The sequence below is a fragment of the Sander vitreus genome, chromosome 5, assembly GCF_031162955.1.
Source record: "Sander vitreus isolate 19-12246 chromosome 5, sanVit1, whole genome shotgun sequence".
NCBI classification, from domain to species: Eukaryota; Metazoa; Chordata; class Actinopteri; order Perciformes; family Percidae; genus Sander; species Sander vitreus.
This window is the reverse complement of record NC_135859.1, coordinates 25,011,895-25,028,173: the sequence shown is the minus strand read 5'-3', so window position 1 is coordinate 25,028,173 and position 16,279 is coordinate 25,011,895. Positions and strand designations below refer to the sequence as shown.

Sequence of the window (16,279 nt, the reverse complement as noted above, 5' to 3'; positions counted from 1 at the left end):
ACTAATTAAAATAAACTCCATGATGAGTTTTAATTTTGCTCAGTGAAATATTAAAATGTCTTCTGTTTTGACTCATATTGGTTTTGCAAATATACCAATGCTGCTAAGCGACAGCTAACATGTTAGTTTTTTCAGTTCAATATCTAATATTTCTAATCAAATTATACATGTTACAAAGAAGTTCTCAGATGGGGCCCCAAACTTGACATGGAAGATGAATAAATAGGTAAATGAAGGAATATATAAGCATGGTGACAAATCATAATTTTGTAACAAAAGAAGAATAGATGAATGGGCATAAATAAAGCATATTATATTTTGATATATTTGATAATAAATGTGACAATAAATGTGGATGTGAATAAATATTTAAATAAATCTATAAATAAATAAATACATACATTACACAATACATACACATCATTTTTCATTATTACTATTTATCTATTGCCATTGCCTATTTATTTGTATTAGTTTTTGGCAACATTTCTATTTATTCATTTATTTTTAATCCATCATGCTCATTTATTTATTTATTTATTTGAGCCCCCTGAAACTAACATGTAAAAGCTAACAAGGCGTACAGTGACAGTCTCAGGAACTAATGCTCATTACAGTGCTTACAATTTCTTTCTCTGCATAAGTCCTACCTGGAGAACACATTGAAAAATGGATCTAAAGCGATTAAAGTGATCCACAGCCAGTTGAGGTATCAGTGCAAATAGAAGCCATATGCATCCCATTCACACTTTCTCACAGAGAGTGATGCAAAGCAGACAAGTAGCTCCAGCTATTGTCTCCTAAAGCCCTGCAAATCTGCCAGAGTCCCCCACTGGCAGCGGCTGACTGGAATCTGTGCCTGTGACAAGCAAGTGACAGATCATTGCCGAGGGGGGATAAATCTGTCCATAGAATAATATAGCATGACAGTCTCTCTGAAGAATACATCTTGTGGCTCACACAGCAACAGCAGCCAGGTTTCATCACAGCATATTGTCTCTGTTACATCTGCCAAGTTAAAATCAACCAACTATACACACTTCTGCGGTTTGGGGTAGTGGTTGGAAGGGGTCAGGGTCTAGCCCAGTATGAATGAGGAAGGAAAACACCCAGGAGATCGCTATTACAGCGCTAACACAGACACAAACAGAGGTTCTCCTGACGACTGTAGGATGAAGCACACATAAACACAAGGACAACATGGAAACTTCACAGAGAAAGGACCAGGATTGCCATTTAAACCCAAGATGATCTCTCTGTGAGGTGACAGTAAAACCACTAACCCACTGTGTCGCCACATCAACCAATCAATCAATCAATCAATCAATCAATCAATCAATAAACCATCACAATAATTACAGTCAATTAGAGTATTTCCTTTCCTTTAAAGTAAACTATTCCTGTTTTTCGCTGACATTTTGGGAAATAGGGTGTGTGCTTTTTTTACAGGGGGTTAGATGAGAAGACCGATTATCAAGTTCATCTCTGGGTGTTCAGTGGAGATGAAAGATGTGTTTTGCCTAGCTTATCACAAAGTCTGGAAACAGGGAGAGACAGCATAGAGGCTGCATGATAACAACTGCAAACCTGTCTTTTTTACATGTCAGGCTGAAACATACGGTTATTTTCATTAATTTTTTTATCTGATATATTTATCTGATATTTTTTTATACATTCACATTTGAGAAGGTTGAACCAGTAGATCTTTTGTTGTTTTTGCTTAAAAAATGACTTAAATGATTACAAAACTGCTGATTTTTTTTTTTTAAATTGTTTTAAAACTAATCAATTAACTGACTGATCCTCTCAGCTCTTTTTACATATTAAAGCTTTTTTAGTGACTAATAACACACAGAAAGTCTGTACTTAAAGTGCTGAGGAAGATGACATGATAGGATCGAAAAGCCAGAGCAGCTTGTGGTGAGATTGTTTTTTTCATTTTAGAGTTGTTGGCTTATTTTTCCTTCTGTTTCCTCCTGCCTCTGCCATTTGTGCTAAGCTAGAAGACATATCTTTTCTGAATTCAAAGAGATGAAACTGATATCAATCTAACTCCCAGGAAGATAGCAAGAAAAGCATATTTCCCAAAATGTCAGCATATTTCTTTAAACGGAACAATCAAAGATATTTGTGATGGTTTTACTGTATGCTTCATCCTCAAGTTACTTTTCTGTTTTCTGGCTGATATTTGCATTTTGTTCGCTCTCAATTAGAGACATATGTCACAAGCCCAAACACTGGCGCCTGTTTCATTGTAAAACCTTTTCAGATCCCACAGAAAAATCTATGACTATACCAGCATCCGTATTTTTCAGGCTAGCTCTGCCAGACACAATTCCCTGCACTGTTTAATATTTATTTAACTGATTACTATTCGATCCTTGCGATAGTAAAGCATACAGCAGGTCCAACATCTGTCCAACACCAAGTTCAGAATCCTCAAGGTGTCTGGTAACCATTATTTTTGGCTGATATATCAGGAATATAGTAGTAGTACATGCCTACAAATGTCTCAAGCAATGTCAAGTATCTAATTAAACACTTAATCTTGCATAATCCTTAATTCTTTTGACATATATTTGAAGCTAATTTTACATACAATGCATACCTAATTAAAGTCCCTTGATGATGAAAATAAGCATATTGTATCATAAATAGCATAACTGATCATAAATGAAAACATAATCTTGTTTTCTTGTATACAAATTTTAGTAAACTGTATCAGAAAACATTGACTTTAGTTTTGAGTAGTGTTTACATCTTTATAAAAAAGCCTTCCAACCTATTTGTATAATATCAAATTGTCTTTTAAATGTATATTTACAATTGGATCACAGACTATGCCTTTAAACAAGCAGTATTAGTATCATCAGAGCGACTCACCATGTTGAGTTTGAGCTCCATGTTGAGGACGCCTCCACTGTCTAAAACAGGCATCAGGTTGATGGCGAATACAGCGGCCCTGTCTGGTGGGATCGATATATTCGGACCAAAGAAGACGTAGAAGTGCACAGAGAAGGTGTCCAGCTCATTTCGCAGAGTCGGACGGATGGGCCAGCACTTGTTAGTGTCGGCTGTGGGGGCGAGGTAAATAATGCTATCCTCCGAGGTGTGCAGATGACTGGCGTTCTGGCTGGGCAGGGAGGCCACTGAAAGCGTCTCAGACAGGGAGAAACCCATCGCTGTTCCAAAAGACTGAGGCATGTTCATAGAGGAGCTGGGCTGTGCTTGGTCCTTTGACAAATTGGACTTGGAGCAATCTAGTCAGAGGAGAAAGATATCAAATTCACAAAGGAAATTAATCAAACTGATTCCAGTATGATGGATTTTCCCTGGCTTGTTGCAGAAGCTTAAAAAAATGCACCTTGGAACATCTTGTTCAATGTAATAATCCCTATCATAAAGTCAAACAACCAATCCCCAGCAAGCCTCAAACAAAAGGCAATAACCAAGTCAGTTATTTTACTTGGGTTATTATGCATGCTAAGCAACTAAGTCTTTTGCAAATGTTTGAAACGATCCCCTTCGGCTGGCTTCCATAATGTAAACCGCGAGGTTCAGCGTTGTACACTGCTTTTTAATGAGACAAAGATTCACAGTAATTGCAAACAGTATGCTTTCACTCAACACAAAGCAACTCTGCAAAATGGTCATTGAGTACCATCACATACTGCCAATCCCCAAGGGGAAAGGATTTCAAAGGCTTTTCTAGCTCAGCCTCGTTTGCATAGTGTTGTCTCTGAAAGGGTTTGAAGTATTTTGATGTCCGTTCAGGCAGCTGAAGCATTCGTAAGAAATAGTGAAATACCAAATGCTGGCTTGAGGCAAATGTAGAAATCAGTAAAGACCCAAATATATATAGATTTTTATGCATATGTGTGGGTAGGTGGGAGAGTCGAGGGGCTGTGTAAATATACACATAACATTCACAATCTAAAGCACTGACTTTCTTTCGCTTTAAATAACACAACAGAAACTCTCTTCAGTACCCAATCAGCTATTGAGGGCAAGACACCTGCAGTGAAAATACTGTATAAACAACAATAATAAATAATAAAGAGCAACCTACTTTCACTACTTCCGGTCTAGCCAGCGACTGTGATGTCTGTAAATTGGACTAAATTCAAATAAGGGCACATATTTCTGAGACGGCTCATAACAATAACCAATATAAGCGAGAAAGCATGAGAAGGTGACTCCAGATGGTCTTTTCCCTGATCCTGAGGTCTTCAATTTAAATCCACAAAAGGTCAAGTAAGATCTGCCTGGCAGGCAGGGGGAGAGACAGAGTGTGAATAATTAGTGTCTGTGTTGCCATAGTGACAAAGTGCACTGTACAGTGTCCAACAGAGAGAGGGGATCGCTACATGGGAGGGAACTTCCCACAGATTTGTGAGCCATCCCTGTGGAGTGAGCATAAAAAATATCTCAGCTGTCCACAACACCAGAACAGCATGTAGCACTTATGCATGGTATCACTGGCCTCTTAGAAATCCCATATGGATCCCCTCAGTTTGGGCTCTGGTCTTTATTTGAACAAGCCTCTTAATGGTCCGACTGTGTCTGGCCTCCCTTTTCCCATCAAAACACATCTTCAAAATGAATTTCTGCCACAGAAGCATGAGCATCCTGGATACGTTTAAAAAGACATTCGGAGATTTTTGGGTGGATCCATAGACAAAATTACACCTCAGAATCAATCTTTTTTTTTAAGAGCGCCCGTTCAAAAGAAAGCGACAATCCTTTATACTTTGACTGTACAGTATAATTTTGGATGTTGGATATGATATGCTGCAGAGATCTACTTTGGGCTTTTATTTGGCCTAATTTATGAGTTCTCAGGTTTATATAAAAAAAAGAAAAACACCCCGGTATCATCTTGAATTGCACATCAAAAGCAACAGGAAGACAAATGATGAACAACCCTGGAAGAAAACAGCTCACATGTTGTAGCAATGAACATTATCACAATTCATTTTAAAATGATGAGAGAAAAGAAGTATCTAACACCTCTCATAGATAATTAAATTATTTTGTTAAATTGGCAAAATACTCAGTACATTTTACCAAACAGTCTGCACAAACCCCTGATGGGACAAATAAAACAAACATTGCAAGTTACTTTCTCATTAAACCAAGAAGACAAGAATACCAGTGGGCTCAAATACCGTGCTTGACTTTAACAGTAATAAAACAACAATAAAAAAAAATGCACAACCTACTGATGATTTTTTTTTGCCATTATAGTGATTGTAAAGTTAAGCAATGAACAGAATAACCCACTCAGAAGACACAGGAACTCATTGAAATTGAATTTCTGCTTCTTTTGATGCGATATGTAAAAAAGTCTTATCTAGCCTACTATTATTGCATCTGTATGCAGATACAGGTCTATACTGTCTCTGTTATAGCTAAGGATTGTGTAAATGGTTGGATTATATTATCTATAATCTGAAATATATATTGGGGAGCCAGTACTAAGGTCAGAGGAAAAGGGTGAAGCTGAATGCAATGATTCAGTTTGAATTTTTTTAAAGACTTTTAAGGATAAGGTGAATGGATGAGAGAGGGTATTCTCTTCATATCAGTATCTCAGTGTTTTCTAGTCGTATGTTGTTTATTTTTCTAATATAAAGAATGAATGCATGTTGCTGCTTTATTAAGTAAAGTATGTCTTGAAAAGTAAATTGAGCTCTGAACCAACGGAAAATCACAACAACCCAGAGATAAATTTCATAAGATTTATTAATCACATTTTGCCCATAAAACACACTCACCTGTGACCTGCACCCCGATGCGAAAGTATACGTTGCAGTTACTTTGATATCTCTCCACCAGGATGTAGTACCATTGTTCCCAGGCAGGTACGAGAGTTTCTAATTCACAAGGGTTACACTCCCTGCAGTCGAGGGCACTTGAGTTATGCACCGGCGGAGCTCGCGCTCTTATCTTCAGCACCACGGGACAACTGTCGCCACTCTTGTTCTTGGTGCTGCAGTTTACCAGCTGAACTTTCACCTTTGATATATAATTGGGGATGAACACTCTGCACACACACACACACACACACACACACACACACACACACACACACACACACACACACACACACACACACACACACACACACAGAGCAAAACACACACAGACACATGTTTCAGGCTGTTATAATACCAAGCTAATCTATACACTATATCAGTAAGAAGAATTTAGAGCAGTACTGTATATAACATGTATTCAAGTTAATGTTTATTAGACACAAAAACTGTTCTAAATGAATTATTTTTATGGTAATGTAACACATAATTTGCTGGTTTTTTTGAGCAGGTAAACCCATACCTTTGCAGCAACTTCATAAGTAATAGCTAGCCTGTTCTTAAATAAGAATACTGATATTCTGCAAAGACTGGTGCTTTAAATCAAAAATGTATATTATTTTCATACAGTACATACACACATCAAACACAAAACACATCCAACAACTTACTTTAGGTGTAACTATATCGTAAATAATATAATATTTAAACAATATACTCATATTTCAACACCCTTCACATCATTTCTTTTCATGCAGAACTCATAATACTGACTCTCCTTCCTTTAGGCGCCTGCGCCTTCAGAAGATCATGGATAACAGAACATAAACCTTGAAAATTGATATTCCTCTGCTAACAAGACTGAGGTGACTTTTAGAGAAGATAGTTAATAAAGATGCTCAGACTATAAACACACACTTTGAAATGGCATCTTTTTAAAATGAAAATGCAAGATAAGCTTTAAGCTTAAGAATACTCCACTCTCTTACAGTAGATAGTCTACAATTAGGTGCTTGATTTCAAAGCCAACCCATCCTTACTTTTGGTTTTTGGAAGCTCAGTTAGAAGACTTACTTATAAAGTGCAGATCTGTTATGGACGGGGATCATCTGGTCGATGAAGTATCCAGGATAAAGCACTGAAATCCCAATAAGCCTCTGGACAATGAGCTGAGGTTGAAACAGATACTGGCATTCTTCAGACAGACCCTACAAAGATAACACAGCAGTTGTTTAAATGGTATTTAAGTGGTTAACTCACCAATATTTTAAAAAGCTGTTAAGGAGGAGATTAGATATCATTCAGACTGGCTGAAAATTCCTAATGGACTGTGTATATAAAGCTTGTCAGCCTCCTGGATTAATATCACTTTGTCCTCCCTCTGCCTGCCACACAGCATAACATGCACACACTATTTCACTCATGTTGTTCTGAACCATTAATGCTTGATATACATTACTCTGTGAGATGAGCCGGGCAGCCAGAACGACTCAGAGCCAGGAGGCCGTGCATTGTTTCTACACATGATCTGCTGTTAAAATTTGTTTTAAAAAGGAACAGGGACACCTTTTGCACCTGATTCGAAAGGACAGGTGTGAATGCCAAATGAGGCCCTTCATTCCTGTCAGCCGATCACTGACCCCGCCTGCTTGAGCCACAATTACTGTGGCATGTCATTAGTCCGGGAGCTGCCGAGGTGACCCTTTGATTTATTACAGCCTGTCAGTTGGACCTGCACATGTGTCTTGTAGAGCAAGTTGTGTTTTAATTAAGGCTCAACCAATATGGGGTTTTTAAGGCCAATGATTTTACACTACAAGTGCACACATCTTTTGATGGTGTTCAATAGCTTTAAATTTGACCATTTTCATGCCAAAAAAGATATAGGCATTAATTTATTTTTCAGTCTTGGCAAGATTTTAAAGCCTCTAAAACCCGATTTAGGCCATAGCACTAAAAAAACATTGAAACCCTGACTAATTGCATTACTTCAGCTCTTTCAGTCAGAATGAACCACTGAGACTATGCAATTTTAGGGAAATCTCTTGGGTATACACTGAGCTTCCACTTTATTAGGTTCACCTGAACAATCTAATGCAATCCACCACAATAGTGCTGCAATAAATGCAACATTTGAGAGGGTATGTATAGCTTTATTGAACTCTATGGTCATTTTTGAGTATGTAGTTAGTAGCGTTAGTGTTATAGTAGTATTGTTGCACAATAAAATGAGATAGAAAGGAACACCTCTCAATAAAATGTTAAGGCTCACATAGGATGTATTACAGTTTATATGGCATAATATGCCATTAGCCTTTGTCAGCTAAAATAACTTTCTGTGTTTGGTCTTTATATTTTATATAGTCAGTATTATTGCCCTACACTTTAATGTAGTCGTACTAACAAACGTCTAAAAGTACAAAGACAGTTGGATGCATGGGTAAACATTTTATATAAATTATTTCTCTTATCACTTCCCATTCATTTCCCGTATTTCTCTATCTGCATGATGTGTATTGACTTGTAATCAGGATATGACACACCTGGTCTTGATAAGCAAACAATGGAAAAACCATCTGGACAGTAACCAATGCAGGGGACATTTCAGCGAGTCAAAAAAAGAAAGGAGAAAATACAGTTTATCACTGCTCTCTTTGTTTTTGGTTGTTAAATCCTTATATCCTGTGTGCTATCTTCAGTATTTGACTGAGATTGATATAAATGTACCGTGCATTCCCCCTGTTCTGCTTGCATTGCTTCCACCCATGTTTCCTTTCTGAACTGATAACATCTCATTTTCGTTGCTTAAAAATTGCTTCAGGAAGCAGAATGTGGAAAAGGTATGTTATTTCCATTTATACAGTGAGTCATTGAAGGCAGGTCACATTTTAGCCACATCAGCTTCTATTCTCAGTGCCCCCAAAGCAAACTATTCAATGTTGGGTGCAACTTTTGTTGATATTTTTGATTGTTTTGATTGTTGTGTATTACAGGTGCACTTGTTCCAGCCTGGGGGAACCACTACGGAAACAACTTTGAACACCATGCCAGTGACAAATACATTGCCTGAAAAGGAAATCAGCAGGTGTTTTTATGTGGCCAAATAGGAGAACATGATGAGATGAAGAAAGACTCTGACACTGTTCTGCCTCTTTAAGCTCTGCAGCACACGCAGGAATACTAATCACAACACTTACATCATTTTTATTAGATTTTTTTTAGATCATGAAAGGGAGTTAAGTTACCATGAAGAAAATATTTTAGATGTACAGTAGATCTCATTTAAATTATCCTACATGACACTTACATTTGCTTTCGTTTTACCAGTCTCAATTGGTGAGTGATGTATAACATCAGTGACTGAAGCTTTTCATTTGCTGCATTTGCATGGAAGGCTGATGCTTGTTGAGATTGTATCTCCACACTAGCTCTGATTCTAGGGATGACAATGTTGGTCGGACGGTCGGTCCATCACTTTGTTCCGGACTGACATCTCAGCAACTATTGGATGGACTGTAATCAAATTCTGTACAGACATCGATGTTCCTCAGGAGGAAGAATTTCAAGAACTTTGGTTATCCCCTGACTTTTCCTCTAATGCTAGCATGAGGTTGACATTTTTTGGTAATATCTTAACAGCTGTTAGATTGCCATGGAATTTGGTCCAAACATGCATGATACCTAGAGGATAAATCCTACTACCAGATAGATTGACACAAAACTCCACAGGTGCCACCAGGAGGTTGACATTTGTGGTTTTGAGTGAAATGTCTTGACAACTATTGGATGGATTGCCATATAACTTGGTACAAACATTCGTGAAATAACTTCGGCCTATATCATGTTTCTAATTTGACTAAATACCTGCAAAGCTAACAACATCCGCATCAACCATCAGCCAAACGACAATAATGAACATTATACCTGCATGTAAGCATTGACACTGTGAGCATGATAGCACGCTCATGTTAGCATTTAGCTCAAAGCATCACCATGCCAATGTATGGTCTCACAGAGCTGCTAGCATGGCTCTAGACTCTTGTTAAAGGATGAATCTGGTGGTTAACCTAAACAATAAAAGTGACTCATGGCTGAACAGACAAACAAAAGAGAACCATCTACAGAAGACAGTTTTGTCCACTGTTTGTTTATAAGTGGATGTCTGGGAGGTGGAGTGCAGAATCAACAAAGTGACCAATGTTAGCACCAACTACGTTGACAAAAACACAACTTTGTGATTAAAATTCTAATATGAAACAATTATGTTTATTTGTGATAAATGTTCAGGCTCACCTTCACTGAGATCTTGCCTTCATCCTTGGGTAAATGTGCGGCCAGGAACCAGTCTCCAGGGAGCGGGCTGGTCACGTTGAATGCTCCTGTTGTACGGTTTGGAAGAGTCCAGGTAAGAGTCACAGCAAAGGATCCTGGGACGACTGTATCCCGAGGGAAGCGGGTGTACAGGGGATTGATTACTGGAGGAGCCCCAGACCTGAAATACCTGTTAATCACAAAGACAAAATTCAATCACTGTTAGGCCTAATATTTCCACAAACGACAGGGGCATCTGCCATATACGTCTAAAACACATGCATATGAACAGCTGACAGCATGAGCACAGATGGCATCTTTATTTTTAAAATATGAAAAATTAAAATCCAAAACATTAATATTCATATCCAGCACTACATATTTGAATGTGATAACCATGCCTACGTCAATCACAACATCACAGGGACACAGTAGAGTCACCTGAGATACCAGCTCTCATGCTTACCAATATGATCAATATAGACAGGTAAAATTAAAAGTTAATTGCAGCTAATGCTTTGACAGCAGTTCCCTCCATATGTCGAGGCTGCCAGTAATAGATGACATTGCTCAGGTTGAACCAGCTGCTATAACCCTTTGCCCAAAAGGTAACATGTATAAGATGCTTATTGTTATCTATTTATACCCTAGAGAAGGAGCAGAATTCAGCCTCTAAGTGTCTTACTTGAACAAAAGAAAGGTTTAAGCTAAACTCAAGCAACTCCAGAAAGAGAAAAATATGTTGGGATAAAGTCCTTGTCTTACACAGTCACATTGCGGTTTGGGCAGCTGTCTCCAAACGTGCCCCCTTGCTCCTTGAAGGTGATGAGGTTCCATACGGCCATCATGGTGTCGTCAGGCACATTGAAGTGGAACAGTTCCACACTGGCGAAGGAGTTGAAAGCATTCAGCTTACGAGGCGTACGGGTGAAGTATTCTGTCACAAAAAGGCAATCTGTAGGGAACAGAACCAAAGGAAAGCGTCCCTGAATATTTGTGAGGATAGATTTAAGGAACATATGGGATATCCATATTTACAGAATTGCACAGCTCTTCTTTGAGTTCACCATGTGTTAGCGCACTGATGTTTACCATCTTAGTTTAGTGCATTAGCGTGCTACCATTTTTGCTAATTTGCACTACACAAACATTTCGGAAGAGTTTTGCAGGAATGTAGTCATAAACCAAAGTATAAGACTAATTGAAATTCTGACCTGAAGATGGCGTTAGATAAAAAGTTGGATCATCAATGTAATTACGATTCATCTCTTGGGAACCATGAGTATCTGTACCAGATTTTGTGCCAATTCATCTAGTAGATGTTGAGATATTTCACAGGAGGAAAACTTTGACCTACTGGTTGAGCTAGAAAAAAAGTAATGAGATTATCAAAGCTATTAGAATTCATCCTCTGGGGACTATTGTTTTCTGTACAAAATTGAATGGCAACCCATCCAGACCAGTAGTTGTCGAGAGATTTCAATTCGGAACCAAAGTGGCGGAGTGATCCACCGAAAGACAGATCAACATGCATGATGTGTATTGACTTGTAATCAGGATATGACACACCTGGTCTTGATAAGCAAACAATGGAAAAACCATCTGGACAGTAACCAATGCAGGGGACATTTCTGCGAGTCAAAAAAAGAAAGGAGAAAATACAGTTTATCACTGCTCTCTTTGTTTTTGGTTGTTAAATCCTTATATCCTGTGTGCTATCTTCAGTATTTGACTGAGATTGATATAAATGTACCGTGCATTCCCCCTGTTGTGCTTGCATTGCTTCCACCCATGTTTCCTTTCTGAACTGATAACATCTCATTTTCGTTGCTTAAAAATTGCTTCAGGAAGCAGAATGCGGAAAAGGTATGTTATTTCCATTTATACAGTGAGTCATTGAAGGCAGGTCACATTTTAGCCACATCAGCTTCTATTCTCAATGCCCCCAAAGCAAACTATTCAATGTTGGGTGCAACTTTTGTTGATATTTTTGATTGTTTTGATTGTTGTGTATTCCAGGTGCACTTGTTCCAGCCTGGGGGAACCACTACGGAAACAACTTTGACCGAAAGACAGATCAACATTGCCATCTCTAGCCACGCTGCTAGCTAGCGTGTCTTAAGTCCATAATGACAAGCTTCTCCTTGAACCCAACAAACTGTAGAGAGCTAGATCATCTAAATATGTGATCACAGACTTTAACTCCTTTAAAAGCATCTGAGGGAGATGTTTGTATGCAGGCTCACTCACGTCCTGCATAATGTCAAATCTTTGGATTACATCCACCAAAGGCTCTGCATATAAAAGCAGCAGAACAAGTGACAGGTGTAATCTGCCATATTACACCTACATGAGTCATCGAGCTACACCCAGTGGGTGGCCAAAATCAGGGGGAAATGGAGTGTGAGTCAGTTAATTGCTATACTAGAACGTAATGCATCTCTTAGATAAGTGTTATCATAAATACAAACATAAGTGGATATGAACGAAGACAGTGGTTTCATTAGAATAATGTGAAGTCTTGATGTGTTACTGGAGGAGAATGTTTTACATTTGTAGCACACTCCTTTTGTGTTTATGCATATCAAGCTTTTTTACCATCTGTACTTGGAATACCTGTGGTGATGTCGTTCACCGTTTTTGTTTTGTTGTGGGGATAATTTATTTCACCTGCAATTTGTACAAAAACAGTAAAATCTCACAAAACTGTTTTGAGGATGCAACCAAAGCCTGTGCCTCTAAAACAGCATGAGCCCAATTAATTTAAGAGTTTTAGCGAGCTCCCTGTACTATAGTATTATAATGCTGTCATTTGCAGCTGCATGGTTTGCTATTGCTTCTGCTTTTTACCTTAATGATGACACAGAGTAAAACAAAAAACATATGACCCTCTACAGTGACAAGGCGCTGAGGCGTGGATGCAAAATGAAAAACGGTTTACTTGAATGTGCAGTGTGTTACAATGTATGTTAGGAAAAAGAGAAAAATTGCTCTGCTCTGCTTCTCTCCCCCACACTATTACCAGCTCGCGCTGGCTCTCACCTATGGAAGCAACCTTGAATACTAAAGACGCAGAATAGGGAGGCAGAAACTCAGAAGAATGAAGCAATCTTGCTGTCAAGAGCTAAAATGTAATCCCATTTTGCTTTTTCCAACGTTTTACATTTTTTAATTTTTCTTCTACACATTTTCAGCACTTATTTCTACGTCCAATATTTTCTGATATAAAACAAAAATTTAAAACGGTGAACCAATGTTCTTTGCCCTTTCATTACATGGCTATGGTGTCCTTGAGTGCCGAGAAAGGCGCCTTTAAATAAAATGTATTATTATGTAACTGAGGCTGAGGAGAAACTGGTTCCATGTCACAGACTGAGTGTGCTGGTAGAGTGTGGCACTAACAGTGCTCGAGTCTTCAGTAAACTCACCGTATGTTCACCTTGTCTGATTAGAAAGGAACAGACTTCTTCTTCCAGCTTCAGTTCACAGCTAAGACCACTAAAAGTTAATAACATACTGTAACCAGTTGATTACTTGTTGATTGGACAGATGTTAGAGAGGAAAAAGTCCACAATTTGGCACATCTGGATATTAGACGTGTTGTTAATTGTGATTACACTATTCAAAAGTCTTTAATTAAGATGAATTGTGCATTGCCACATTCTTCAGGCAAAATAACCCCATTTACGATGAAGTCCCTATTTTTACATAAAAAATAAGCTTTAACACAATCTCTAAATCAGTGCTTCCCCACCAGGATCTCCAAGAGAGGTTGTGAGATGACTGAAGAGAGGATGAAGGGGGGTTACTAAGAAAATCTAATTCATGCTACATACAATTATGTTTATTTTTTCACACTTATCCAATATAGTTTTGTTTTTTTTACCTCATCAGCAGATTAATTAATAGAGAAATTATTCAGGTATTTCAGTAAGGAAAAAAAACATTCTTGGATTGAACTGCTCACAACTAAAAGACGTTTGAGTAGTAAGTAGACTTTGCTTCATATTGAAAACTTTGGAAACCAGTGGTCTAACGAGCTACACTTTGGTATGTTGAAATGCCTGACAAAGGTCACTGTACCAAAACGTAGCTATTTATTACATTTACCACAAGTGTTGACAGGGTGCAGCAGATTATTTTTAGTCATCATTTATTCTTCTACACACCTGCCTGTATACAGGTGTGCAAAAACACTTCTTTTACTTGTTATTTATGTCAATGGACTGTAAATGGTCAATATTCTGAAATAGCATTAAAATGGTAATTGCCACAACCTTGTATTTGCCAGATTTCACATGTCACAATTATGATTCCTAATGTTTTGTAATGTGTAAGGAACAAAAAGGTGGCTACAGTTACACTTGTAACTAGCCTTGACAGACTACATCTCAAACATGTCAGCATCTTAGGTTGTTTTGACAAATTAAGTACATGACTAAAACCAACATGCTATGTATTATTATAGAAAATTAGAATAATAAACTTTAATAATCTATCTCTAAACCCCTTCTATGTGAAAAAAAGAACCTGCGATGGAATTGTCTCAGTGACAATCCAGCAGCCACACGCTGTAACTGCACTCAATGTGAAGGTGGGAACACGGCAAAATATTTAGATATGCTTGTTTGTTTGCCAGCTAAATAAAGACATTTAAAGATAAAGGCAGCAGAATGCTTACAGTTGTTCTTACAGCACGGTTCAGAATTCAGTAATCTTCAATGAGCGCCTCCCAACCACTGTTTTACTCTGTTAGAGGCTTAATACAAGCATAATCCTGCTTTTTGTCATCTCAACTAGAGATTTATCCTTGAATGCTTAGCAGGATAGTCTTTAAACCTTATTTTTTGGAACAGCGTAAAGGCTGCTTCTCAAAATTCCTCCTCTTTTAGCATCATTTTGTAGGAGTAAAGACAGATAAAAGAAGGAGAACCATCTGTAAGAACAATGATTAAAAGACAGAATTTGGCGCAAACTGACCATCAATTCCAACTCTTGGTCAAACACAATATCCCAACAGGATAAACTGACTTCCAGCTGATCATCGAGACAATGAGCATTTAAATAAACAAGCTAAACACTGAATTCTGCATTCATGACCCAATTGTCAAATATCACTTTGATCCTCCTCACTGTGATACTAAAAAAATAACCCCAGTAATCCACGCAAAAAGGGTAAAGAGAGACATGACTTTAACAAAGTCCAGTGATTTACAAAAACCACTGGAGAGAAACAGCAACAAGTCTGTCATGGGACTGCAACATCCTTAAACAACCAGTACAGCGTGTGCTGTAGGGATGGATTCATTGTTGTCTCACATTTGAGCGCTGAGGTCTTTGTTTGCCTCTGTCTTGAAGCTGCAAAGACATCTTGGTGGTTGGACACCAAAAAACAGGAGAAAAACACCCTTCATGTCTGTCTACATAAGATTTGTTTTCTTTTTTAAAGGCAATAAATATGCAGAAAGAGAAAAACTTGTTGGGTCACATATGATAAAATGAGTTGAAATTTAAAGAATTTCAAAGGTATCACTTTAATGTTGCAAGATTATTAAGTAAATCTGTTATTTTTTACAATTAGGCCCAAATTAACATTAGAAATAACAAGTAACTTAAACATTGACCAATTGTCCGATGAATCCGATCATATTGTCTTTGCCTTCTTTAACAAAGCAAAACATAGACAAACAAATAAACAAACAACCAAAGGCAACAACAATGAAAGCGTCCAGCCTGATGTGTTTTCTTGTGGCCACATTCAGCCCTCAGTATCGTAACGTGCAACCTATAGGAGCATCTGTCAATGTGTTGCGTGACATAATTAGCTGCAACCTTCCCCATGCGTCACGTAACTGAAGCCAGTCTGTGTTCATGAAAACGGTTTTGTTTGGTGGCCGAGACTAAAAGCAGCAGCTGTGAATGTTTAGAAGACTCAAAAGATTCAAACCACAAACGGGATCCGATGCTGCTGCCGCTGCTGCTCTCTGGGAGAATTTCAGCACCCCCGACAAAAGGAACAGCTCCCCGTGAATCAAAGCAACACTCTCACTGAATGGAAACCACTCACCTCCAAGAGCGCACAGATAGGTGTAAACAAGCAAGAGGAGCCTCGGAGGGCTACATCCTGAGCCCAGACGCTCCAGTTGCCACAT

The 16,279-nt window shown here is 38.2% G+C and overlaps 1 protein-coding gene across 1 annotated transcript in view; it reads right to left on the bottom strand.

Annotated features, from left to right (window-relative positions):
* tmem8b (transmembrane protein 8B) overlaps nt 1–16,279 on the bottom strand; it is a 36,145-nt gene extending 19,866 nt beyond the window's left edge. The window contains 8 exon segments of the mRNA XM_078249869.1: nt 2,884–3,072; nt 3,075–3,149; nt 3,184–3,260; nt 5,778–6,046; nt 6,891–7,024; nt 10,110–10,317; nt 10,893–11,082; nt 16,195–16,279. Coding sequence (XP_078105995.1) covers nt 2,884–3,072; nt 3,075–3,149; nt 3,184–3,260; nt 5,778–6,046; nt 6,891–7,024; nt 10,110–10,317; nt 10,893–11,082; nt 16,195–16,279 — 1,227 coding nt within the window.